Source organism: Bos indicus, chromosome X, assembly GCF_029378745.1.
Source record: "Bos indicus isolate NIAB-ARS_2022 breed Sahiwal x Tharparkar chromosome X, NIAB-ARS_B.indTharparkar_mat_pri_1.0, whole genome shotgun sequence".
NCBI lineage: Eukaryota > Metazoa > Chordata > Mammalia > Artiodactyla > Bovidae > Bos > Bos indicus.
The window spans coordinates 56,114,196-56,141,371 of record NC_091789.1 but is presented as its reverse complement, the minus strand read 5'-3'; the positions used below and the strand labels follow the sequence as shown (position 1 = coordinate 56,141,371).

At 46.6% G+C, this 27,176-nt stretch overlaps 2 protein-coding genes across 2 annotated transcripts; one reads left to right on the top strand and one right to left on the bottom strand.

Moving 5' to 3' along the window:
• Positions 1-955: 955 nt before the first annotated feature.
• Positions 956-13,819, top strand: LOC109555009 (glycine receptor alpha 4). The gene is made up of 7 exons (XM_070783686.1): positions 956-1,330; positions 6,102-6,232; positions 6,508-6,575; positions 7,223-7,446; positions 7,572-7,654; positions 9,725-9,865; positions 12,783-13,819. The coding sequence occupies exons 1-7, from the start codon at positions 1,260-1,262 to the stop codon at positions 13,091-13,093; spliced, it is 1,029 nt and encodes a 342-aa protein (XP_070639787.1). The 5' UTR covers positions 956-1,259; the 3' UTR covers positions 13,094-13,819.
• Positions 13,820-18,103: 4,284 nt separating this feature from the next.
• TMEM31 (transmembrane protein 31) lies at positions 18,104-20,396 on the bottom strand. Its single transcript, XM_070783685.1, is given in 3 exon segments — positions 18,104-18,532; positions 19,113-19,218; positions 20,062-20,396. Coding segments are annotated over 2 exon segments (465 nt in total). The 5' UTR covers positions 19,183-19,218; positions 20,062-20,396; the 3' UTR covers positions 18,104-18,137.
• Positions 20,397-27,176: the final 6,780 nt, after the last annotated feature.

The window sequence follows — 27,176 nt, the reverse complement described above, 5'->3', positions numbered from 1 at the left end:
TGGGGAAGGGTTGACAGGAAAAGAACTGTTCAAGCAGCCGTACTCTGTAAGCAAATGAGAAGCAAGGAGGGGTGGGTGGTCCGCTCTCCCCAGCTCTCTCCTCCATCCTAAGCTTTGGGGGTGCCAGGTCATTGCTCTTGGTCCCCTTGACTCTTCCAAAGCTTACAAAGCCTGCTGTGTGCCAGGCTTGCCCTGCCCCAGCTTCTGCCCTATTCCTCCTCACAGCCTAGCCAGTCTGGGGAAAGAGGGGTTCCAGAGAGCTACAGAGAGCCCACAAGCTCAGCAGAGATGACCTGAGGGAGGGAAGTAGGCAGGAAAGAGGATGTGCAACTATAAGGATGAAGGAGATGGAGCAAGTAGGCAGACAGACAGACTGACTGATAGGCAGGCAGACATAGGAAGAAGCCTCCTAAGTTCCTGTGCATCATTCATCCCCCTGTCTCCATCCAGAGAGTTGAGGAAAAGCTGCCCCTTCCCTTCCCCTCCTCCTTCTTGCCTCCTGGCAGCCCTTAAACTGTCACCTGGAGAATACCCAGTGGCTCTGCCTAAACCCTCTCAGGTCGTTTCTCCCCCTTACAAAAAATCATTAAGACTAGAGTTTGGCCCCCGCTTGGCTCCAGGCTAAAAGGGAAACTGCTGGGGAGGTGGGGGAAGCAAGGCAGCTTGCCGGCACTCCTCCAGCCCGAGAGTTAGAAGCTGGACAGAGCACCTCCGGCCCCTCTCCAGGCTGCAGCGGCAGCCCAAGCTCCTCCCCGGCACACAACACACACGGACTCGCTCTGAACCCGACTCCAGCTGCCGGCGACTGTGCCTTTAAATTGCTGCTTTCTAGAGGGTGCATCTCAGGGGGAGGTGGGAGGGAGGGAAACATCTTCATACAGTCTCCCTCCCCCATCTCCTCCAAGACTCTCCGGGGTTTAGAGAGTGATTGCTTCCCAAAAAGAATCTCCTTCAGCACCCCGGCAGGCAGGCAGGCTGAGGCCCTCCGGAGCCCCAGGCGAGCTCGAGCAGGAGCCGGTGGGGTTATCTGTGTCAGGATCACTTCCAGGGGAATAGTTCTGGCCCCCTGACTGAGAGGGACGGGGCAAAGAAGAGAGAAGTGGGGAGAGAGCACGCCACTCCTAGCCCGGCCCCCCTCAGGTTCCCTGCGAGAGCGGCCTGAGCAGGAAGAAGGATCTGTACTTTCGGCGTTCCTGCCCCGGGTATCCCCTCTCACCTTGGCAGCCAGGCTGAGAAAAGGACTCCAGGGTCCCCACAGGATGACAACTCTTGTTCCAGCTACCCTCTCTTTCCTTCTCCTCTGGACCCTGCCAGGGCAGGTCCTCCTCAGGTGAGCTGAGTGGGGGTGAGAAGGAGATGCATGCAAACACCGGCTGGGGAGGGGGGCAACTGGGGCTCCGGCAGAGTTTCCTTGAAGTTTGCCAAAAGCCCATGGATAGTATGGCTCCAGAGGCGGACTCACTCACCTCCACTGAGATCCCAGGAGCCTTTTGTGAAGGATGTCAAAGCCCCAGAGGTGATGGGGAGGCTTCTGCGGGTGAGAGCTTCCTGGGTCAGGGTAGGGGCTAGGAGTGAGCCCCTGAACAGAAGCCATCTGTCCTGCCCTCCAACCCTATCTCCCTCCCAACTTGACCACATGCTCCTCAAATCCTTAAAAATGACACCAACCTCTGCCAGCTGCTCACCCAAAAGGTTACAACGAGCCAGGATTTTCCCCAAACCACATTAGGATGAAGCCGGGCTGATCAAAGCTGGCCCCTCTGCACTCTCCCTACCCTGCCCAGGGAACACCTGGCTGCTCCCTGGAGTGGTGCTATGTGGCCATCATTTCCTGGACTTTGGGGCAAGACAAGCTTTGGGCTCCCTATAAATGCCCCCCCCCACCGATTCCCACTTTTCTCATTAGCTGGTGCAGGGGGCAGGGGCAGTCTAGGTGGACAGGGGAAGCTAGGTGGACAGGGGATGCTGGAGGAAAGATGGCTGTGCCCTGGGCTGAATTGGTCAGAAGAGTGCCTCCCAAGGTGGAGGTGGGTGAGTGCCACCGCAATATCATCCTCCTCTTCATTCAGGGAGCACCCCAGGACTGCTTGCCTCTGAGGAGCCTCTTTCTCATGTGCTGGCAGACACGAGTGGGCAGGCAGGCAGGGATTCAGTGGGATTGGCAGGGAGGGAATAAACTTCTTCAGAGTGAAAAGGAGCCCAAAGTAGAATGGCAATGGTAGCTCAGCTGGAGCTGATATGAGGATGCAGGCAGAAGGGGGCACCCAGCTGGCATTTGCTGGCCCTGATGGAGGGGAAATTATACTAAGGCCCAGGCTTTGGTGGCAGCAAAGCCCTCTTGGTGATTAGAGCAAGGTTAGCCCTTAGAAAGTCTTGAGCCCAAGTCCTTCATTGAACTTATGGAAACTGAAGCCTAGAGAGGGCAGGTGACCTGGCCAAGGTCATTTGGGCACCCAATAACAGAATTGGAGTTCTCCCCCCTACCCCACCCCAGGGCCTTCCATGAGAAAGGTTTCCAGCTCTGGAGCCTCCTGAGTCCTGCCAGTGTTTGGAACTTTCCAGGAATGAATGGGAGAAAGGAGAGTCTACACACCGTGACTCTGCTCTCAGGTCCACAAATGAGGTAGCCCTGGAAAAGATGGGCTGCCACGGGGGTTGAGGCCCAAGACAGCTGAGTTCACAGCCAGTCCTGGGACTGGGGCCAGTGGGAGAGATAACATGAGACTGGAGCTGAGGACGGTGGCAAGGCTCTGGCTGCTCCACACTCAGGTCCACGTGGCCTCCCTGGGGGCGGGGGGCAGACGGCAGGCGGCCAGCAGCAGCACCTGGCCAGTGTGGACGTCCCATGGTGAAGCCACGGACGACTTCTGCTTGCACCAGCGCCTCCTTGGATTTTCAGAGCATGCTTAAGCCACCTGCTCTGGCAACCCCTGCTCAGGGCCAAGGTGGCCTCTGTTCCCAGGGTAAGAGCTTCCTCTTGCTCTTAGGATTTGAGAAGGCAGGACTCTAGGGGTCAGAGTGAGGCTGCCACTGACCTTCCCCAACTCTGGTTCCTTGGCAGCCTGCCTGGGGCTGCTTGTATCTTAGTACTACAGTAGATAGACTTAGGTTTTTTTTTTTTTAATTAATTAATTTATTTTAATTGGAGGATAATTACTTTACAATATTGTGATAGTTTTTGCCATACATCAACATGAATCAACCATAGGTATACATGTGTCCCCTCCCTCCTAAACACCCTCTCACCTCCCTCCCCACCCCACACCTTCAGGTTGTCACAGAACACCAGCTTTGGGTTCCACGTCATATATCAAACTCCCACTGGTTATCTATTTTACATATGGTAATGTATATGTCTCAATACTATTCCTCAAATCATTCCACCCTCTCCTTCTCCCACTGAGTCCAAAAGTCTGTTCTTTACCTCTGTGGATAGGCTTAGTTTTGAAGTCAAGAGCTCTGGGTGGGAATCTTGGCTTTACCATTTAGAAACTGTATGATCATGAACAAATTGCTCCATCTTGCACTCCTCACCTATAAAAGGAGGATAATAATGGTACTTATTGAGAGGACTCATGTGAGAACTCTACTAGATAAAGCGTTTAGCATGGTGCCTCAGCTATTTTTATTACTATATCAGTCACTGGCAGGTGCATAGATTTACTGGGAAGGAGGAGCCCACTGTCTCAAAGGAGACTCAGACCCAGGACAGTAGTCACCTCAACTCCCAGCACAGGGGAGCTGGCTTTAGGGATGACAGCAGGATGGAGCAGGAGGCACAGGGCCCAGCCAAGAGTCTAGCTTCAGCTCCACCCTTGCCCTCAAGCCCTTGCTGAACTCCTGGTCCCTGGTCTAGCTATTGGCTGGTAAGCAGACAAGCAGGCATATGGGAGAACCTGTCAGGGGAGAAGAGGGCTGGCCTCTAGTTTAGGCCAAAGCACACTGGCCCCTTCCTTGAAATGAAGCTCTTAGGGAGATAAGATGGGAGTTGACTTTCGCAGCATGGCTTCTTTACTGGGAGTCTTTCCCTTGCTCCTAGAGCCCTGCTTTTTTCTGCCTATAGTATTGCGAAGGCAAGTTCATCTGCCTGCAGCTGCCTGGACCGAGGTCCAGCTCAGAATGTAGCTTCTGGCTGGAGCAGAAGCCAAACTGCCCTCTCCAGAAGCTGGGTCCTAGCCCTTGAGAGATCAGCATGAAGGCCAAACAACAGAAACCAGCTCTTAGGGGTGTCAGTTGCCCTTGAGCCCTTCCCATCCTTGGCTAGGCCAGATGTACAAAGTGTGGCCACAGCTACATTAATTCTGTCACTCATGTTTGAGTGTGTTCAAGACACCATCAGAGTCCAAAAGATGGGATGACCCAGAGGGATGATATGGGAAGGGAGGTGGGAGGGGGATTCAGGATGGGGAACACATGTATACCCGTGGCGGATTCATGTTGATGTATGGCAAAAACCAATACAATATTGTAAAGTAATTAACCTCCAATTAAAATAAATAAATTTATATTAAAAAAAAAGACACCATCAGAAAGAGAACACTGGATGAGGCCTCAGCTGTGAGACTTTGGGCAAGTCATTCTTCTTTTGGTAGTTGATTGACTGATCTATCTATCCATCCATCTATCTATTATTTATGTATTAAATTCCATGTTTATATGTGAGATCATACAGCATTTGTCTTCGTCTGACTTATTTGACTTAGCATAATGCCTTCCAAGTCTGTCCATGTTGCTGCAAATGGCAGAATTTTCCTTCTTTTTTATGACTAAGTAATATTCCATTGTGTGTGCTGCTGTTGCTAAGTCACTTCAGTCATGTCCGACTCTGTGTGACCCCATAGACGGCAGCCCACCAGGCTCCCCCGTCCCTGGGATTCTCCAGGCAAGAACACTGGAATGGGTTGCCATTTCCTTCTCCAATGCATGAAAGGGAAAAGTGAAAGTGAAGTCGCTCAGTTGTGTCTGACTCTTCACGACCCCATGGTCTGCAGCCTACCAGGCTCCTCCATCCATGGGATTTTCCAGGCAAGAGTACCGGAGTGGGATGCCATTGCCTTCTCCATCCACTGTGTGTATGTATGTATTTATCACATTTTCTTTATCCATTCATCTGTTGATATACACTTGGGTGCTTTCCATGTCTTAGCTATTACAAAGAATGCTGCTATGAACATGGGAGAGGTGCAAATATCTCTTTAACATAGTAATCTTGTTTCCTTGGGGATAAATACCCAGAGGTAGAATTGCTGGATCATATGGTAGTTCTACTTTTAATATTTTGAGGAAACTCCATACTGTTTTTCACAGTGGCTGCACTGATTTACAGTCCCACAGATCACTCCTTCTTTGGAAGGAGTTTTCTCACTTGTAGAATGGAAATAACAGTTTTTGCCCCCATCACATGAGCATTGTGAGAGCAAAAAGATCTAATATATGTGAAAGCAATTGTCTAGGACTGACTAGTGAGCTGCTGTGTTGGCTTATGGCTGTTTCTGTTCTTCTCATTTGCAAGTGGACAAGCAGAAACCCATCTCCTAATCTCCTCACTGATATGGAGACCAGCCAAAGTGGGGTGGGAACAGGGAAGTGAAGGATCTGTAATAAAGTAGAATATAACTGATCTCCAGCTTCTTAGGTGGTACTGGTGGTAAATAACCTGCCTGCCAATGAAGGAGACATAAGAAACTTGGGTTCAATCCCTGGGTCAGGAAGATCCCCTGGAGGAGGGCAGGACAACCCACTCCAGTATTCTTGCCTGGAGAATCCCATGGACAGAGGAGACTGGTGGGCTATGGTCCATGGGGTTGCAAAGAGTCGGACATGACTGAGCACACACAGACTGTAGTCTGCCAGGCTCCTCTGTCCATGGGATTCTCCAGGCAAGAATACTGGAGTGGGTTGTCCTGCCCTCCTCCAGGGGATCTTCTGACCCAGGGATCAAACCCACATCTTCTGCATTGCAAGTGAATTCTTTTACCGCTGAGCCACCGGGGAAGCCCCAGGCTACAGTCCATGGGGTCACAAAGAGCTGGACATGATGGAAGCAACTTAGCACACATGCATACACAACTGATTTCAGTGATTAACTCTCTCCTCTCCAGAGTGGCCTTGGCAAAAGAGGAAGTCAAACCTGGGACCAAGGCGTCCCAGCCCATGTCCCCCTCTGATTTCCTGGACAAGCTTATGGGGCGAACATCTGGGTATGATGCCAGGATTCGGCCTAATTTTAAAGGTAAGAAGTATTCATCCTACAAAACCTCCCCCTCCCCACTCCCTTTGGGGACACTGAGCCACCCCCATTGCCTACCTTAGAGCCAGGAGGCTGGGGAACAGGTCTAGCACTCACAGCTCAGAAGGAGCATCCCCACCCCATCACCCTGGGTCTGTGTGCCAGACACTGCCTTCTCCCAGCAGTGCCCTGGCCTCCAGTTCAGAGAGGCAGTCTTGGAATCTTCTCCCAGATTCCTGGAATGCTCTACCAATATGGCTGTGCTTTGCTACCCTTAGGCCCACCTGTGAATGTGACCTGCAACATCTTCATCAACAGTTTTGGCTCCGTCACCGAGACTACCATGGTAAAGCATCTCCATGCCCCCCACTTCCTCTCTAGTGTGAATGGGAGAAGCCCACCAGATAGCAAGCCAGTCTTTCCTCTGCCATCCTCTCCCTGTTTCAGTGTCATGGCTAAAGCCATGGGATGTCCAAAGGTGGTCACTAGGAGTTTATCTTTCCCCAGCCCAGGGTTTTTGTGGCTAAAGGCAGACTAGCCTAAGCAGCAGATGGTCGAGTTTGGAAGATAGCGTGATGACTAGCACAGGCTTTTAATCAGAAAAACCTGCATTCAATCTCAGACTCTACCATCTAATAGTTGTATGACTTTAGGCAGATTTACTTAAACCTCTCTTTGTCTCAGTTTCCTCATCTGTAAAATGGGAATCATAACAGCACTCTCCCCTCAGGGTTGAGGTGAGATTTAAATAAAATGATGCATATGAAGAAAGTGCTTAGCAAAGACTCAGGCACATAGTAAGAGCTTAATAAATGTCTTTTCCCTTCCCATCTTTGCCGTATCAGCCCGAGCCTGTCTCCTTCTCCAGTGGAAAATGCGCACTTCCCCTGAGATGTGTTCCCAGCATTTTCCTCCTCATGGCCCTCCTGTGGTAAGCTTGCTAGTCCCTGCAATAACACTGCCTCCGATGGGCCCATCTTTGCCCCCTCCCAGGACTACCGGGTGAATGTCTTCTTGCGACAGCAGTGGAACGATCCACGCCTGGCCTACCGAGAATATCCTGATGACTCGCTGGACCTCGATCCCTCCATGCTGGACTCAATCTGGAAGCCAGACCTGTTCTTTGCCAATGAGAAAGGGGCCAATTTCCACGAGGTGACCACAGACAACAAGTTGCTGCGCATCTTCAAGAATGGAAACGTGCTCTACAGCATCAGGTGCAGCTGGTAGATGGCCAGGAGAACTCGGGGCAAGGGGCAGAGGCTGCGGGGTAGGGGGAGGTCCCTGTGCTGCACTGAGCCACACTCAGCCAGCCTGACTTCTTTCTTCCTGTCCCTGCCAGGCTGACTCTCATTTTGTCCTGCCCGATGGACCTCAAGAACTTCCCCATGGACATCCAGACCTGCACAATGCAGCTGGAGAGCTGTAAGTGTCCCTAGAAAGTCACAGAGCGATGCCTGAGATACCAACTAGTCAACCCCATGCCATGATATTCCAGACAGGAGAAGGGCAGCCCAGAGTGGGGATGGACTTCCCCAAACACACACAGTCAGATCTTGGCCCGGGGAAGACTAGAAGCCAGAGCTCCTGAACACCCAGTCTAATGTGTTTTTCCATTCCCTGGCTATTTGCAGGTCTGGCTGCCCTATAGGGCCGGGGGATGGGAAGGTCCCAACCTTATATACCAGTGTGCTTGGGCTGGATGCCATTTGAGGAGTACCTCCTGTGTCCAGAGATACATTCCCTCTCACAGTGCCTGCAGTAATTCTACCTTTACTTCCTTTGAGTTAACATATTCAAGATGCCTATACACATCTAGAGTTGTCAGGGATGGGGCAGTCTTTGAACCCTGATTCTTTGTGAACATAGGCAACTTTTTTTTTTTTTTATTGAAGTATAGTTGATTTGGACTTCCCTGCTAGCTCAGCTCATAAAAAGTCTGCCTGCAATGCAGGAGACCCCGATTCAGTTCCTGGGTTGGGAAGATCCCCTGGAGAAGGGATAAGCTACTGATGCCAGTGTTGTTGGGCTTCCCTGGTGGCTCAGACAATAAAGAATCCACCTGCAATGCAGGAGACCTGAGTTTGACCTGAGGGTTGGGAAGATCCCCTGGTGGAAGACATGGCAACCCACTCCAGTATACTTGCCTGGAGAATGGACAGAGGAGCCTGGTGGGCTACAGTCCATGGGGTTGCAGAGAGTCAGACACAACTGGGCAACTGAGCACAGCACAGCACATAGTTGATTTACAATGTTTTGTTAGTTTCAGGTGTACAGCAAAGTGATTCCATTATATATGTATTATTTTCCAGATTCTTTTCCATGATAGGTTATAAAAAGATACTGAATATATCTCCCTGTGCTATCCAGTAGGCCCTTGTTATTTATCTATTTTACATATAGCAGTGTGTACAGATTACTTTTGTAGAGAAGTGAGAGAGGACAGTTCTAGGCATAGGACAGTGCCCAGGGCACCAAGGTCAGCCAAGAGCTACCAAGGGCATAGGGTGACAGCCTGCAGCGGCTGTCCCAAGTGCAGGGAAGCTAAAGGATGACAAGGCTGGACATCGCCCATGTCCATTTCTTCGCCATCTCCTGGGCAAGTGAGACTGCGAGATCAGGAGTTATGCATTTGATCCTCAGAAAATTCTTGTCTGTCTGTTTCTAACATATAGTAATAGTGATGGATAGAATTTGTCCTATGTGGTCCGCTTTTTAGAGTTCATAAACCACCTTCACGTCCAAGTCCTCATTACCTCCTCTGAAATGTAAGTGGAACATTTTAGAGAAGGGGAAGTGACTTGCCTAAAGTAACAAAGCTACTCTGGGCCAAGGCCCTACACTGGACATCTGTGAGCCTTTGTGTTTCTGCTCACATTTCTACCCAACATGTGAATATAGTCATCTATGTGGCAAGAGCCTTCACAAAATTCTAGCTCTCTGTGAGCAACTTGGCGCTTTTGGTGTTAGCTCTCAGTTTGCCCCAGTTCAGGGCCCTGGCTAGGAGTCTGTGGTGTGCACATTGGCCCATGCATGGCTGGCAGGGTATAAATAGCTCTCTCCTCCCTGGAGTGAGGTGGCAGAAGCCCCAGCTCCAAGGCTGGCTCAGCTCAAGGTATGTGGTCAGTACACATGCTTACTCCCCTGGGTTTGAGATGGGGCAGGAGGTTCCCAGCTGGGTTCCTTGACATCTTTCCAGGCCTCTTGATGTGCTTTCTAGGTCTGTCAGAATAATTTATCTTTGGGACTTTCTAATGCTTGAGAACTAGGTAGGAGAGGAATCTGAAGTCTTCCTGATTTACCCACTTAGGCTGGGCACATGAAGCAGTTGATCAAGTACCCTCTTCAGAATGGTTTTTCTTTCCCAGATGAGCATGAAACTCCTAAAACCCAGGTCTTAGTCCTCATCTGTTCTTTCCTGCCAGTTCTAATCCTCTCCCTACCCCCAACCAACACCCACACTCTGCAGCCCTCTGCCATCTCTTTCACTTTCAGTTGGCTACACTATGAATGACCTCATGTTTGAGTGGCTGGAAGATGCTCCTGCTGTCCAAGTGGCCGAGGGGTTGACTCTGCCTCAGTTTATCTTGCGGGATGAGAAGGATCTAGGCTATTGTACCAAGCACTACAACACAGGTAAAAAAAAAACTAGGATCTTACTGGCTGTGGGCTGCACAAAGGGCCTCCAAATGGGAGGGAAAGGAGCAAGGCAGCTGGCCTCTATTGAAGGTCCAATCTGTGCCCGATGGCGTGCTAAGTTTCTCATATGTCTTATCTCATTATGGCAGCGGTGATCAGCCCCATTTCTCAGAAAGAAAAAACTGAGATTCTAAGAAATTGAATCAGTTATCCAAGTCCCACAGTTAGTAAATGACTGATTTCAAATTCAAAGCCCATGTTCCACCACCAAAGCCCATATTCTTGTCCCTATCACATGCTGCAGAACAAATGGGCCTGTGTCAGTGAGTGGCAGGAGTGTTCCACCTGTCCTGAGGCCAACTTCATGTGGAAAGTGAGGAATTTCTACATCTGGGAGAATTCAATGACTACATTGAACCAGGAGAGAACAGAATTCAGGGCACCAGCTGGCTTACTGTCCACACGCCCTGCCACTGTCTCCAGTCCCCAAGTCTCATGAACTGACATGGTTTCCCAGGTGTGAAAACTGGGTCAGGAAATGAAGAGCAGCTGCTTTTCCAGCTTGAGCACCTTCCTTTTGCAGCTTCCCTAATCGCTGTAGGTTCCTCATTTCCACCTACCATTTGGCTGTTGTGAAGAGCTCTGATGCTGAGATAGGGGCCACAAGCTGAAGAAGGGAGATCCTGGGTCCCTCCAATGGTGTGCTGATATGCTTTGGGTGCAAGCCTATGAATATGTGTTTGTGTATGCAGGGGTGCAGATAGTTGGGGAGAGGAATGAGCCATTGAACTTAGAAAATGCTGGTGGGAGTGGAAATTGGTGTAAACTTTTTCAGGAAAAAAAAAAAAAAACTGGCAATTTGTATATAGACTTATGGTTTTCAAATTTTGGTGTGCATCATATTTCCCTGGAGAGCCTGTTAAAATATTGATTCCTGGGTTCTACGTCTCAGAGATTCTGATTACATGTGCTTGGAGTGATGCCCAGAAATCTGCATTTGAACACGAATCCTGAAGATTCTGATGCAGGTGGTCCAGGGGGCACACTAAGAAACTTTAGTCTGGAACCTAAATTTTTTTCCTACCTGTTGATCCAGGAATTCCACTCCTTGGAATTTATTTTAAGGAAATATTCCAAAAAATCATATTGACTTTAGACCCCAAGAGGGCTCCTTGGTCACTGTTTATACTGGCAAAAACTCAGAACTGCTCTTAATATCTACCGATAGGGCAGAAGTTAAATAAATTACATAGCACATCTGCTTGCTGGGATATTATCCAGAGGTCTAAAAGGATGCTTTCAAGGCACTCGTATCAACATTGGAAAATACAAGTGGAAAAGGTTAAGATCTAAAGTTGTATACACAGAATGATTCTATTGTGGTGAAAGAAACAAACCAAAAGCATTTGTTTAAAAATCCTGTAATTGAAAAAAAAAAAAAAATCCTGTAAGAAAATAGCACCAAGTGTTTCTAAAGCAGTGTGATAAGAGCAAGAACTTTGGAATCAGATAGAGCTGAGTTTGAATACTGGCCACACTATTTTCTAGTTGGGAACCCTCAAGAAACATAATCTCAAAGGAGCTTCCGTTCCCTACCTGTAAAATGGGAAATAATAATTTTACCTGCCCCAAAGAGTTGCTATGGGGTTTAAATGAGATAAACTATATAAAGTCAAGGCACTTAGTAGGGGCTTGATAAATGTCAGTTTATGAATATTATTATTCCCTCTCTACCTCTCACATTTTTTCTATGCTAAACAAGTCATAATCCATTTTGTCATGGAAAACAAAAGCACTATCATCAAAAAGAAAAAAAAGAAAGAAAGAAAGAAAATACAGATACCAAAAACACTTCATGGCTAGAAGCCTGGGGTGGGATGAAGTGAGGTGGACTCAGGCAACAGTGGGAGATCACAGCATCACACACATGACAAAGTCTTAGTCAGTCATTGATGAAATCACTAAGCTTGAGGAATCAGGTCTGCTAACAGCAAGACCAGACCACAATAAAAGAACAACATACGTATCCTCTGCTTTTTGCCTTGGTTATCCTAAGCATCTACTACCAGGGGAAGCTCTAAGCTAGTGTTTTCTTAGCCTTGGGGCGTGGGAAGCAAGGTAAAGTGAAGGTGACTGTCAGAGGAGGAGAGCTTTGGTACATGTGCCCAGGGCCAACACACTTTTTGTTGGTGGAATAGAACGCTGCTGCCCAGTGCTGTCTGGGAACTCGCTGCCCACCGTCCAGAGCTGGTCTCTGTTGGACACTGTTTCCAGATATTTGCTATCCAGCTCTTCTTACTTGCTTAAGACACAGGCAGTGTTTATCTCAGTGAATCATTGCTGGAGAGCTTCAGGGGTCCCAGGACACACCAGCAAGGATGCTGAGACTGGAGTGGAGTCTAGGCTCATCGCTTTGTTAATCATGAGAATAGTACCATCTGCCTATGTGTTCAACACCTCAAATGCATCACCTAACTTTAATTCCTACAATTGCCCAGTGATGGAATGGATATTGTTGTTATTCTAGTTTATAGACGAAGAAACTGAAACTTTAAAATCTTCGGTGTTTCACCTGAGGTCACACAGTTAGTGAGCAGAAGCTTCAGGAGTCAAACACATACAGCCTGGCTTTGGAGTCCTCCCACTCTTAATCCTCTTTCAGTACTGTCATGGGGAAGGCCTTCTGCTGGCAACTAAAGTGCTTGGAGCAAGAGGTCAGGTCCGTGTTGGCTACTCTGAGAGCTTCATCAAAACATACATCTGGGACCTGGGACCGCTTTGAAAGGCTCAATTATTGACCCAGCTTAGGTGCCCAGAGGCTGGCCCACAGAGATAGGGCTGCCCTACTCCTGCCTCTCAATTTCAGCTGCTGGCTGGGGACCTGCGGCCTGACACCTCACCTCTTTCCTTGCAGGGAAATTCACCTGCATCGAGGTAAAGTTTCACCTGGAACGACAGATGGGCTACTATCTGATTCAGATGTATATCCCCAGCCTACTCATCGTCATCCTGTCCTGGGTCTCCTTCTGGATCAACATGGATGCTGCCCCTGCCCGAGTGGGCCTAGGCATCACCACTGTGCTCACCATGACAACTCAGAGCTCTGGCTCCCGGGCCTCTTTGCCTAAGGTGAAGAGACATGCCAGGGACCTTGCTTGCCACAGAGCTCCCCATTTCCCATTCATTCCCACATTCCCTCCCACTGACTATTTTCCTTGGATTTAAAGTAGAGAAGAGCCGTCAAGCAAGAGCAGGTGTCCTGCATTCTCTTCCCCTGGAACACACTGCTAATAACATTGCAAACAGTGTGAAGACTGGGGTTGCAGATGCTGTCTGGCTAGGGAATAAGTAGACAGTGCTGACTTTGACTTTCATCAGGAAATACTAGCATGTCCAAGATCAAAAGACCCTCAGCAAGTAGAAAGCCCCATTGCCTCATGGCACAGATGAGGGTATTACAGCCCAGAGAGATAGAATGACTTTCTCAAGGTCATGCTTCACAAGGAACAATCAAAGAAATACAAGGATTTTAAATTGACGTCTGTTTCTCACTATGTCAGAAATCAGATACTATCATGAAGAGCTCTAGAGACAATGTCCCTTCTTTGGGGGTGAGAAAACTTTGAGGCAGCAAATAGCAATTAAAGTCAGTGGACTCAGATTTTCTAGGGCCAGGTGATATTTTGATTACACAGAGAGATTTGTGCTGATGGGACTGGACCCAGGTTTTCCCTGCCTCATGTCTTCATGAACAGAATTTAGAGGTCATCACCTCAATGTCCTTAAAGTCAGCAAGGCTCTGAGATGATCAGGGAGCAAGCAAATTCATTCATTCAGTAAATATTTATTGAGCACATACTGTGTACCAGGCACTGTACTATGCCATGGAGAAATAATGGAAAGCAAAACAACACAGTTTTTATGGCTGTTATAGTGAATATATTCCCTCTTGCTCTGTTTTGTTGGAAACCAGGCCCTGTGATCTTATATCTCCCAGTGTTTATTCCTAAGAAGACTTTTACTGGGGACTTAAACAGGCGGTGATCTGGACACTCAGACTAAATTTACAAATTTCCTATATACTGGGGTGGTGGGGCAATAGTTGTTAAGAATAGGAGATTAGAGACAGGTAGTTTTTTTTTAAGACAGGTAGATTTTTATTGAAGTCCCAGCCTCATCATTTGCTAATGGTGATCTCAGGTAAATTCCTTCTCAGTCTCCTCACCTGTAACGTGGGAATATTACCTCTTCCATAGGGTTATTGCAAGAAATATATACGATAATGTATTAACAGAGAGAATGGTGTTTGGCACATAATAATCACTCAATAAATGTTAGCTATTGTTATAATTATCAGGAGTCTAGGTGGAAAGGACTGGGTAGTGGACCTAGGCCTAAAGCAGCTGGTAGTGCTCTCAATTATTTTTGAATCACCAGGAAACCTTTGAGATGATCCTAAGTTTTTCTAGGGACAGACAGTGACAAAGCTGAGATTAGGATCGTGTCACAGGGAAAATTGTCAGAGAGAATTTCCTATACAAGCATATCTCATTTTATGGCACTTCATTTTATTGTGCTTTGCAGATCTGCTTTTTTTCCCCCCACAAATTGAAGGTTTGTGGCAACCCTGAGTTGTTAAATGATGGCTACCATCTTTTTAGCAATAAAGTATTTTTAAATTAAAGTATACATATAGTCTTTTTAGACATAATGCTATTGCACACTTACTAGACTACAGTGTATTGTAAACGTAACTTTTACATGCACTGGGAAACCAAAAGATTTGTGCTATTTGCTTTATTGTAGTGATCTGGAATTAAACCCACAACATCTCTGAGGTAGGCCTGTAAGTGTGTTTTCTAAATGTCAAGGATATTGAAGAGGCTGTGAGAGGCAGACTGGGCTTAGGTGAAGCCTACAGGGCCAGGTGAGGCTGTGGTAGTGGCCTTGCATGAAGACCAGAGGAAGAAAAGTAGTTCAGACCTAAGAACCCTGCCCTAGTTTATTGCCGCTGCCATATAAGGAGATTCTCCTCTAACTCAGGGAGTTGCTTCAGTTTATGCCTTATTCTTGCTGAGAGAACTCCTTTCTCCAGTCCCCTCCTGTGAGCAAACACCATCCATCTGCTCCCAGGAATCATTCTGTTTTCTCATATAGAAAGAATGTACTTTATTGGAGGATTGTTTGGTTTTGTTTGGTTTGGGGGGGGTGGTATTTGGTACCTTCTCATCAGATTTTGATGACCTTTTATATATATATATATATATATATATATATATATATATAAAATTGAAGTATAGTTGATTTACAATGTTGTGCCAACCTCTGCTATACAGCAAAGTGACTAGGTTATACATATATAGACATTCTTCTTTATATTCTTTTCCATTATGGTTTATCACAGGATACTAAATATGGTTCCCTGTGCTATACAGTAGGATCTTGTTGTTTATCCATGCTATATATACCCGTTTGTATCCACTAATCCCAAACTCCCAGTCCTTCCCTACCCCACCACCTCCCTTTTGGCAACCATAAGTCTGTTCTCTATGTTGATGACCTTTTCCTGTCCTCATTGGCCAATGGCAAAGTACGCAGGCATAGACCCTAAACTAAAAAGTTTCATTGGCCAGCCCCACAGAGCAAGGGACTAAGTCAGAGAGCTTCTGCTCACTCTTGAGTTTGTGCAACATTAGATTTCATGGGAGCCCCAAGGGAAAATGTGGGGCCAGATCAGGGGCTTTTGAAAGCAACAGCAATCTCACCCCCAGTACTATTCTAGTGTCCAGGATAAGAGCAGCCAAGGGTCACTTTGTAAGGGAACTCAACTGGTATGGCCGTTTCCCATGCTACTGGAAGCCATTCCATCTTTGCCTTTATGAGGGCTAGGGCTCCAAAAGGCACCCATCATTGTCTCTTTGCCAGGCTCTTTATCTGTACAACTTCCAGTTGGTTCAGTGTATAATGGAAGGGCTTAATGGAAGTTTCTACTAGAGACTGACAGATTAGACCTAAAGTTGAAACAGGGAAGAGGAACCCAATTCTTTCAAAATCCTGTCATCTAAATGGCTCACAGCTCTTGGGGCAGGTAGTAACAAAGAAGGCTAAGAGGGCAAACAGAACTAGCAGAGACAAATACACCATCCACCTATTCATTAATTCAAAAGATACTTACTATGTGCCAAGCTCTTAGCTAGGCACTGGAGATAGAACAGCGAACATGATAGAAATAGTCCTTGCCACTGAAGAGCTTACAATCTAGTGAAGGAAAGAGCCAGGTATATTTGATGGATGCTCAGGTGCAGGTAACCTGAGCACATCCAGTAGGGGCAATCAACCCATACCCGCATGATTAGGGAAGACTTCTCAGAGGATATGGTATCTAAAGTGGACATTTAAGTAAAAATCATCAAGGTGAAGGAGAGACACACAGAAAGAGATGATCCCCTTGGGAGACAACTGAAATTGATCAGCATGGCAGGGTCATAGATTGCAAGGGACAAGGTAAAGCTGAAAAAGTAGGCAGGAGCTAGGTGTCATGCCGAGGGGAGCACTGCCTATATCAGAAGGATAGTGGAGAACCACTGAAGGGTTGTAAGCAGAGGAGTGATATGATCAAACTTACATTTTGAAAACAAAATTCTGGCTGTTGTTTGAAGAATAGATTGTAAGTGGCCAGCAGAGATGCAGGGAGATTGTTTAGGAAGCTGTTGCAATTCTTCAGATGAGCCAGGATAGTGAGTGGATGATTTCCAGAGATATTTAAGGTGCATTGTTGACACTTATTGTTAACAAGACTTTCTTCCTGCTTCTTAAGGTGTCCTTTTCTTTTGATGATCCAAAGTCCTTCATGGACCTCCCCTGTCATTACCTCATTGTGGATTTTCATAGCACTTACTTAACATCCCTGGGGGCACAGTGGGACTGGGAGATGGTAAATGAAATAGGAGGCCCTCTTTGTAGGTGGCAAAGTAGAAACACCAAGGGATGCTTAATCAGGGTTGCCTAGCAACCCACCACTATCATCTCAATAGAATTGCCCTTAAAGAAATAGAGCAGAGTTTCTCCAACTTAGCACTATCATCATTTTGGTTGAGATCATTTTTCTTTGCTGTGTGAGTTGGTGGAAGGGTGGTGTCCTGTGCACTGTAGGATATTAGCAGCATCCCTGGCCTCTAGAAGCCAGTTGCTGGCACCACCCTAAAATTGTGTGACCAAAAATGTCTCCAGACATTTCAAAATGCCCCTGGTCGGGGGTGGGGCGGGGAGATGGGTGTGGGAGTCAGCCCTGATTAAGAGCTACTGAGGTGGAAGATTTTGTGAGACCTGCTCCTTAACTGGAGTGTGCAAGATCCTCAATGTCCAACATAGCAGAGGCTGGTGAAAGAAGTTGCCTGTCATGAATCCTACTCCTGCTGGGGAACCGCATAAGGTGAGCTTAGCCACTCAAAACTTTGTAAGGAGGTGATCTGATTGAGGAAGTGGAAGGACTTCATAAACCTGAGTTCTGCCCTCCCCTCTGGTCCCACCCAGCCACAACCCTGTTTCAAGAGAAGTGAGCATTTAATCTTCACAAAGGAAATGGGAGAGAAAAGTACAGTTATCTCTCAAGTGCCCTTGGGGGATTGCTTCTGGGATTCCTTGCAGATACCCAAATCAGCAGATGCTCAAGTCCCTTACATTTGGCCCTCTGTATCCTCAAATGCAGAACCCATGGATACAGAGGGCTGATGGTACCTGAAAGCTACCAAGGCAGGTAGTAAAGGAGACCACTAGGGACTGGATAGGCAGAAGCCAGCATTCTTGAAATGACAGAAACATCCATAGCAGGGGGTGGATGGTGCACCCCATTGGGATCCCTACCCTGTTCTGCTTTTCATTGTGAGAGATGAGGCCCCTGCTCTCCACTCATTTCAAATCCTCACCAGGGTCTCTTGCAAAGAATGGCAGGGAAAAATCATAGGATCAAAGGAAGAATAGACATGGAGGAAGGAAAGGAAGGAACTCATAGTCTGGTATTGAGACTTCAACCTAGGTAATTCACAGCATCACTGAATTGATGCCCAGAATCCTTAAGCCCTAGTGCCATCTTCTCACTGGGTAATCTTGGCTAAGACTTTTCCCTTCTAGGCCTCGAATGTCCTCATATGTCTCACTTATGAATAACACACCCTGCCCAATTACCACCACAGCTGTGTTATCCTAGGACAGAACAGAAGGCAAAGAAATCCAGCATTCATGTTCATTGCTTTTTATTCAAAGAAAAGAATCAGAAGAGGATAAGAATGAAAAGGACAATAAGAAGCAGAAGCATAAGTTCAAAAAGGAGAAAGAAAGGAAGGAAAAGCAGTATAGGCAGGAAAAGTAGCTGGAAGTGGAGGGTGAAGAGGGCAGAGGGGTGAAGCATGATGGGTGGTCTGATCTTTTTGACATAGTCCTTCAGATAATGGGATATATCAAGGAAAGCTTCTTTAAACACAAGAAGAAATTCAGGATAAAGCTGCAGAATAGCAGGCAGTTGATGCAGGCTGGTAATCCACTAAAGAGGCCGTGAAAGAACTCGAGGAAGGTTGACTCTTCCATTGATGGATGTTGCAGGTGTCCTATGTGAAGGCAATCGACATCTGGATGGCCGTGTGCCTGCTCTTTGTGTTTGCTGCCCTGCTGGAGTACGCTGCTGTCAATTTTGTCTCTCGTCAGCATAAGGAATTCATTCGACTTCGAAGAAGGCAGAGGCGCCACCGCATGGTGAGCATAACTAGGGAGGAGCCCACTTCCTTTCTCCTTTGGACTCCTTCCTTCCTGCTACTCCTCCCCAAAACCAAGACTCAATCTAGACTGCAAGGACTAGACAGGCAGTCAGGAACCCTGGATTCTAGTCCCAGGCTGGTCACAAATAAGCTAAGTACTTTAACCTTTTTGATTCCATTTCTTTATCTGTCCAATGGGACATTCATTCCTGTAGGGCAGTCTAGCAGAGTAAATTAAGGGCATGGACAGATTCCCCTGCATAGTCAGCACTGCCAATATATTAGCCAATATTAGAACCTTATCGACTGACTTACCACGAGATTGCTTTGAGAATTAGTAGTGGTTGCTCCTGACTCTCCTCCCACCCAGGAGGAAGGTATCCCAGGTTGTCGTATACTGATTGGTGGTTAAGAATTCAAGTCAGGCATTGTGCCTTTCTAGGGGAGCATTATAAAGGGTCCCCACCATAACTAAGCTGGAATTGAAACACTACCACTTGCATCTTCTGGCTCTTTCATTTCTTCGCCTTGGTCTCCATTGGGTGCATCAGATTCGTTAGGCATGAGTTGTTATTTTCTCTCATTCTTGTTTGTGATCACCTGGGGAAGCAGAGTAGGTAGGGATCTTGTCCTCATGACAACAGAGGCAGCGCATCCTCCCCCCCACCCCATTGCCCAGACAATAGGTGCTAGGTACACTGTCATGACAACAGAAGTGCTGGGCCACTGTCACAGAAGGAAGTGCCCAGTTATGAGCAAAACTAAACGCCTTTGCTGAGCTACATAAGGTTCACTTAATCATCAGACACACCGAGTTCTGGCCTATCCTGAGCTCCAACTCCCTGTTTACTGCCTAATCTGGAGGCACTAAAGCACATATGATCTCTGGGTGGGGAAAGAAAACAATGATCTATCTAAGCAAACTGGCTCTAGCTTGTTGGGGCCACTCTAACTCGAAGGTTCTTCTCTCTTCCTAACAGCCCCACCTCCCATTTCAGCTGCTCCTGGAGTACCCTTACCATATGTCTGCACTAAAAATATCTCAAAAGCTACCTCCGGGATTTCATGTTCCTTGCTAAGGTCCCTTTCTGCTGAGGGCAGTGTTCTTGTCTCATCTAGTGGTTCGTCGGTATTCATCAATTTTTTCCCCGGCTTCAGTCCTTGAGTTGCGGCCTGGGAAGCACGCCCTCTAGTGGAGTGATCCACAACTGCACCTCCTTGACTAGGACCGATCAAGAGTCCTAAAAGCCTTTCCTATCCAGCAGCAGCATCCTAGGCAGAGGCTCAGGGGAAAAACATGGATTTGGCAGAAGGGCAAGAAAAGTAGATACACCCTTTTGTAAGTTAACTGATCCCACCTCTTTAGTTGTGTCAAACCTGCCCACAGGTACCCAAATCTTATCTTTATAGGGGTTTTAATCTTGGTGCCTTCTCCATGCTTACCTTAGAAAAGAACAGTCTGCCAACCCGTTCCACACTTCTTTTCCCAGCTAAATTGCCTCTACTGGTGTCCTGGTAACAGAAGACTGCTGTAGTCGCTGTAGAACTACTCCAGGGTGACACTTGTCCCACCTCCTTCCCTGCACCTCTCCAACCTCCAACTGCCCACAGCCTATCCCCTCCTGGTCATATACAGGGTGATCCTGACCTCATAATGAAGCCTGTCATAATCAGTGCTCAATTATTACATAGTTATAACAGTAGCCTGGGCCCTGCTTAGGCACCTGGATCCTGCCTCAAAGTGGCCCAGGCTTTTGATTAATGTAGATAAAACCTGAAAACCATTACCTGTATCATTAGTTCTGTCCCTTTTTGAGTTTCCTACAGTCATTGCTATCCCAGAAGAAATGTAGCCAAATCCTGGAGGTCAGTGAGTGGGCTGAAAAAGTTGATACAGGGTTGATTCATTTCTAGAACCTCTCTCTGGACCCTGCTATTCCAGCTAGAGAAGCGATTTTCAGTCTGAGAGGAGCCCTCTTAAGGGAGAGAGAGACTCCATAGGATTTTCAAGGATCCCTTAGCCAAGAGCAAGTTAGGAGTATTCCAGAAGTCAGCCAGCTGTTCATCAAGCTCCAGACTTCATCTTGTTCTTCTCAAATCCCAAATCTCAACCATCCATTTGCACTTTGTAGTGGTCTCCTTCCATGTCACAGTCTAAGATAGCTTATTTTTTTCCTAGACATTTCTGCTTTGTCTTCTTAGCTAGTCTAGAAGCCTCACACAGAAGGGTCTGTTTCTCATTTTTTATAACCTCAACAGGCCCTGGCACTAGGTTCTGGACACAGCAGCCACAGAATCCAGTCCGCCAATCTTTGCAGACTTATTGGCAAGGGCTCTCTTTCAAGATGGACAGAGGAAAAAGCTTTACCATTATCAACAGAATAACTTGAGAAATGGAAGAAATTTAAAATACTGCCCAATCCTCTCAGGAACTTGGTCCCAGAACCCTGCTTGCCTCTTTCCATCTCCCAGGACCCTTCCCCATTCTCCAATCTCCTCTCCTCACTTCAATATACATCACTCAATATCGATCCATCCTTCCCATCTTCACAACTCATCTCCCACACTGTGCATTCCCATCCCCGCTTGATTTTGGAATATCTTTCCTCTCTAGTTCCCCAGCCCTCCTCCCCTATAGATATCTGCCACAAAAATGCTCCATTTCAACAGCCATGGAAGCCACAAGTATGTTTAGTGTGCTCCGTCATGTCGACTCTTTGCGACCCTATGGACTGTAGCCTGCCAGGCTCTTCTGTCCGTGGGATTTCCCAGGCAAGAATACTGGAGTGGGTTGCCATTTCCTTCTCCAGGAGGATCTTTCTGACCCAGGGATCCAACCGTGTCTCTCGTGTCTCCTGCCCTGGGAGGCAGATTCTTTACCACTAGCGCCACCTGGGAAGCATGAAAGCCACAAAGTGGAGTTTAACCCTCCACTGTCCCTCCCCAACACACGCACATACACGCACACACCTCTGAATGTGGCCTAAATAAGCAATACCCAAATTCAGGACCCTCACCCTTGAATTTTAGTCCACTCATCTTTGCTACCCCAACTACAAGTACAATATGTTAAAAAAAAAAAAGTTTTTTTAAAGAGCCCAGGGTGACTTATACTATTGGCCATTTTTTACCTCTCCTGTGGGAAACAGCTTTTTCCAGCTTGAAAAATAGTTCCAAAAAATTCTCTTTAGGTTTACTGTGATTGGAGAAAAGGGAAAATAATTAGATCTATAGAAACAGAAATAGCAAAAGTTGGATTTAACTTTCTCTTTCAGAGCTTTTTGCAAACAAATACATTCCATGCTTTTATCCTCTAGCTCGAGATCTACAGGGATTAGGATGAGCAATGGGGAACAGGGAGTCTGAGGGACTCTGAACTGGAAAGCAAAAGAAAACTTCATTTTATTTACTCCCTCATTTTTCACTTCAGTTCAGTCACTCAGTCATGTCTGACTCTCTGCGATCCCATGGACTGCAGCACACCAGGCTTCCCTGTCCATCACCAACTCCTGGAGCTTACTCAAACTCACGTCCATCGAGTTGGTGATGCCATCCAACCATCTCATCCTCTGTTGTCTCCTTCTCCTCCTGCCTTCAGTCTTTCCCAGCATCAGGGTCTTTTCCAAGGAGTCAGTTCATTGCATCAGGTGGCCAAAGTATTGGAGTTTCAGCTTCAGCATCAGTCCTTCCAGTGAACATTCAGGACTGATTTCCTTTAGGATTGACTGGTTTGATCTCCTTGCAGTCCAAGGGACATTTTTCACTTACTTGGGAGAAATTTTGTTTACCTTTGGTTCTTCATCCATAAAATGGATCCAGCACAACCTGTCATGAAGAAACAGTGTGAAAATGAACTACAGAATACAGGTGAAGTGAGCCAAGGCCTATGGTGATAGGTTGTATAAAGAACTTAAACGAAAGAGCTGAGGTCTCCCCATCACGACAACTCAGGGTCAAAGCACCACCACAAGGGTGAATTGCCTCTGGCCTACACATGTACAGGGCTTCCCTGATGGCTCAGGGGTAAAGAATCCATCTGCTATGCATCAGTCACAGGAGACACAGGTTCAAGCCCTGGGTGGAAAAGATCCCCTGGAGAAGGGAACGGCTACCCACTCCAGTATTCTTGCCTAGAGAATCCCAGGGACAGAGGAGCCTGGTGGGCTACAGTCCATAGGGTTGCAAAGAGTCAGGAATAACAGAACTGACTTAGCATGCATGCACACATGTACAACTCTCTTCACAGAGGCTGGCAAAATCAAGGATTGGGTAGCAAGGCTGTCTGGTGGGCAGACTTAGAGAGACCTTTCCCTATGCCAACTATGCCATTCTTTTTAAGGGGCCTCAGGCCATTGTGCAGAGGTAGGGCAAGAAGCAATTGTTTTTTCTGCCAGGCACTCTGTAGCTAAGATTCTCTTCTGAGTAGACTCTTCAGTTTGAGATCCTGAGAGGATGCTGGCTTCATGAGAACAAAGCCATTCCCTGTCCTGTATTCCGCATGTGGCTCATCAGTCCATTCATTCATTCAACTAATATCTACTGGGTGCCTATCAGATGCCAGCACTGTGCTAGGCACTGGGGACACAGCGGTGAGCCAGACTGATGTCCTTTCCCATGTATGAGCCTGCAGCAGGCAGAGAAAGAGATAGGATCTGTTGACAAATCTCTGACCTGAGCTTGTCTACCTCTGATGCCCAGTGACAGGCTAGGCCTTCTAGTGTTATCATAATCAAGGATTAATGGGACCAACCACACTAACATCTCATTGATGAAGCCACTTTTAAATGGGTTACTATAATTATAGAGGTCCCAGGATAAAGACCCTATGATGTCCTTCTAACTGCATAGCATGTGTAAAATCTACTTTATCTACGTTTTATGTATATCTGTCATGTCCATTCAATATATACATGTGCCTTATTCTGTTTAGTACTGAAAGTCCTAAGTATCAGGAAGACCGCAATTCTGGGCAAACTGAGAAGATAGTTGGTACCATCCCAGAAGAGGTTATTTCTTACATAGCTGAAGCTTTTACTGCTATAAACATTGATACTTTAAAAAATTATAACCATCTTTGAATGAAGTATTCCTAGGTTGTAGTATATACTTACCTGTCCTAGGTCTAATTTCCAGGTTGTGAACCACCACTTGTGATGGCAGTGTGTCCTTTAGAAGGAGATAAAATGGGGTTGAGGTTGTGTGCTACTGCTAAGTCACTTCAGTCGTGTCCGACTCTGTGTGACCCCCTAGACGGCAGCCCACCAGGCTCCCCCGTCCCAGGGATTCTCCAGGCAAGAATACTGGAGTGGGTTGCCATTGTAGAAACCAACAATAAATAGGCTCTGAGTTAGGCCCTGAAAGACTTTTTTTTTTAATTTTTTTTTAATTTTTAACTTTACAATATTGTATTGGTTTTGCCATATATCAACATGAATCCGTCACAGGTATACACGTGTTCCCCATCCTGAACCCTCCTCCCTACTCCCTCCCCGTACCATCCCTCTGGGTCGTCCCAGTGCACCAGCCCCAAGCATCCAGTATCCTGCATCTAACCTAAAGTTCTATTGATTACTCGGGAGCTTTGGTTCTCTCTCTCTCTCCTTTTTCCTCTCTTTCTCCCTCTCCATCTCTCTCTAGGTCTCTATCCACCTATCTTTCTGGCCTTACCTCCTGACTCCCAGCTGTGTTGTAGCTACTTAAGGTTGTCAGTTGTCATTTTTATTGGACAAATGAACTTTGTGTAATCTGCTACATTACATAATGCTTAGATAAAATTTACCTCTTCAATGTTAATGTGTTCATCAGAATTCATGTACTGCACATGAATGGAATGTGTATTGGGTAATAAATGTTACCCTAGAAGTACACACATCTGCAAGAGCATAATCAGCTTTACCCTGATTCGGATAACCCACTAGGTTATTTAAAACTTTTGGAATTTTCAGAGACAAACATTTTTTTAAAGATACTATGTACAAGGAGACATAATTCTTCAGCTTTTGGAAGTCATTAAAGTCAAGTTTCCAAGTCTAACTATCTCAGCTGTGCTTTCTAAAGGTTTCATTGTTCTCTTTATTCTGTTTATTACCAGTCAGAGATAACTTGACATTGAGATGTGCCTCTCACAGTGAGTTGGCACTTTCCTGGGTTTTAGATGGCTCTAAATGATGTTACGCATTTTAAAAAGGCAGCTCAAGGCTTATCTGCAAATGGAATCATAAACTTATACCATACGTACCACGTGTAGCTGCTTAGCGTACATCTATCTCGTGAGTAGTTTTGTGACCATAAAAAAGCATGCAATGAGCCTGTGTATCCACCTACCCTGTCTGCATAGCATCACCCGAGATACTTGTGTGGTGTGGTCTCTATTCTTCTACATTAGAACTGTGACCTCAAATTCTGCCTTTTCTTCCATGTAATTCCAGGAAGAAGATATCATCCGTGAAAGTCGCTTTTATTTCCGTGGCTATGGCCTGGGCCACTGCCTGCAGGCAAGGGATGGAGGTCCAATGGAAGGTTCTGGCATTTATAGCCCCCAACCTCCAGCCCCACTTCTAAGGGAAGGAGAAACCATGCGAAAACTCTACGTGGACCAGGCCAAGAGGATTGACACCATTTCCCGTGCTGTCTTCCCTTTCACTTTCCTCATCTTCAACATCTTCTACTGGGTTGTCTATAAAGTGCTACGGTCAGAAGATATCCACCAGGCACTGTGAATAGGAGCTTAAGAGTCCAGTTGTTGGCTTCCTGCTTTCCCCTTGTGGGCTTTCCCTCTCCAGTAGATTCCATCAAGCGCTTGGACAGCTCCTTCCTGATCTCCTACTCAGAACTTCAACAGCCAATCCCAAAGCTATGTGGAGCTACAATGCATGGTGCCAGTGGTGGCTGTACTTAGAAAGATGGCTCACCTATCTTCATCCAGATTTTCTCCATACTATCCCATTTCTCATGAAAGTAAGGTTTGGCTATGTTCTTGTAGCCAGGATAACCCTGACTGGAGCTTCTCTGTTTTTAAGTTCTCTGGTAGAGGATATTCAGAACACTGCTACTAGATTCTGGCATTTGTCATCTTAACCTGTACCAATCTTTGCCCTGCCACCTCCTACCCAGAGTCTGACCTTTACTATGCCCTCTGTCCCTCCTACCATGGGTCAAACAGGAATCTTTCCCATCCCCAAATGCTTCCCTGTGTGACTTAGTCAGGTTTCCTTGACCCTGGGAGGACGGCAAGGGGACAGATTCCCCACTACTAAGCTTGGAACAGTCATCGGCTACACTGGGGTAGGGTGTTGCTATACAACCCAACAGAGAGGTCTTCAAGTTTTCTTGGAACCTCAACACTGTTAAAATGGGGTCAGGAATCTTGGACTCTCAGAAAGACCACCTTTCCCAATCTACCCAAATTTCCTGATCTCAGAAATATTTGTTGTATTCCCTAACTAGCTAGCATCATGGCAGGGTGTGTTTGACTGCTGTGGAGTGTAAAAAGAGAAAGATGCTTAGACTTTTAGAAAGTTACTTGATGGTGCTATAAAGCTTTCAAGAAAAGTGAGCTTAAGGCGGTAGGGCCTAGGAGGCTTAGAATAAGAAACTATCCTAAGAGAGTCTTCTGTTGCCTGCACTTTTGTTTCTTCTTTTCTCTAAAGTCTCTTTATTTCCCAGGACCTCTCATTTCCAACTTGCTCCTTCACCTCCTTTCAGTGAGCAAATAATAATGCCATGCAACCATGCCCAGGATAAAGCAGCCTACCAGGCTCCTGGGAAGGAACTAGGTATATAGAGGATCCCTATCCTGAACAAACATTGACTTGGCCAAGCTCAGGATGGAGTTGTCGAAGCTAGAAAACCATAATTTGGACATTTTTCTTAATCCTTCTCATTTCCCTTCTCTGTCCACAGTGAGGAAGTGGAGCAGTCAGTTGAAGCTACCCAAAAATATCAGAACAGAAAGAGTGTAGAAGCGCTCATCTCAGGCCTGACACTGGGACACGGGGAAGCATGGGCCTGGTACTCTGAGTCCTTTGAAATGATCCAACTGGGAAGAACTGTAAAAAGGAAGATTAAAGTGCAGGGCTAAACAGCTGGAAGACAGAAGTGATCAAACAATCTCTTAAACATCTTGTCTTTTTCTCCGAATCTAGAATAATTAACTATGTAAATTCAGTCTCTCTCTCTCTCTCCCCCCTGCCCCATATCTTCCTCCCTCCCTTTCGCTTCCTCCTTTTCTCCTTTCCTTAAAAACAGGTGTTCAAAATTTTCTGAAAGTCAATAAATCCAATGACCAAAGTAGATCCTACAGACAAACCAAGAGCTCAGCTTTCTTTCCCCCTTTTCCCTATGGAGCTTGTCTGACCTTTGCTCTTTGTGGAGATACTCCTCTTGTCTCTTGGCTTTGTGGCGAGCATTCTGGGCTGACCAGGATAGCTGGACCAGAAATTAATCTTATTGAAAATATTAATTATGGTGGCCAAGGCGATTCCGAACTAAAGGACTGGCTTAAGAAAGGAGGGGGCAGAGAATCCCTGTTTTCCCATTTCTGCCCAGGTAGTGCCAAT

Bases quoted from the DNA above. Each gene is read 5' to 3' on its own strand.
- LOC109555009 (XM_070783686.1), top strand. From the start codon at position 1,260: ATGACAACTCTTGTTCCAGCTACCCTCTCTTTCCTTCTCCTCTGGACC. The intron at 6,576-7,222 runs GTAAAGCATCTC...GCCCCCTCCCAG, and splicing joins CCGTCACCGAGACTACCATG to GACTACCGGGTGAATGTCTT. The intron at 9,866-12,782 runs GTAAAAAAAAAA...CTTTCCTTGCAG, and splicing joins TACCAAGCACTACAACACAG to GGAAATTCACCTGCATCGAG.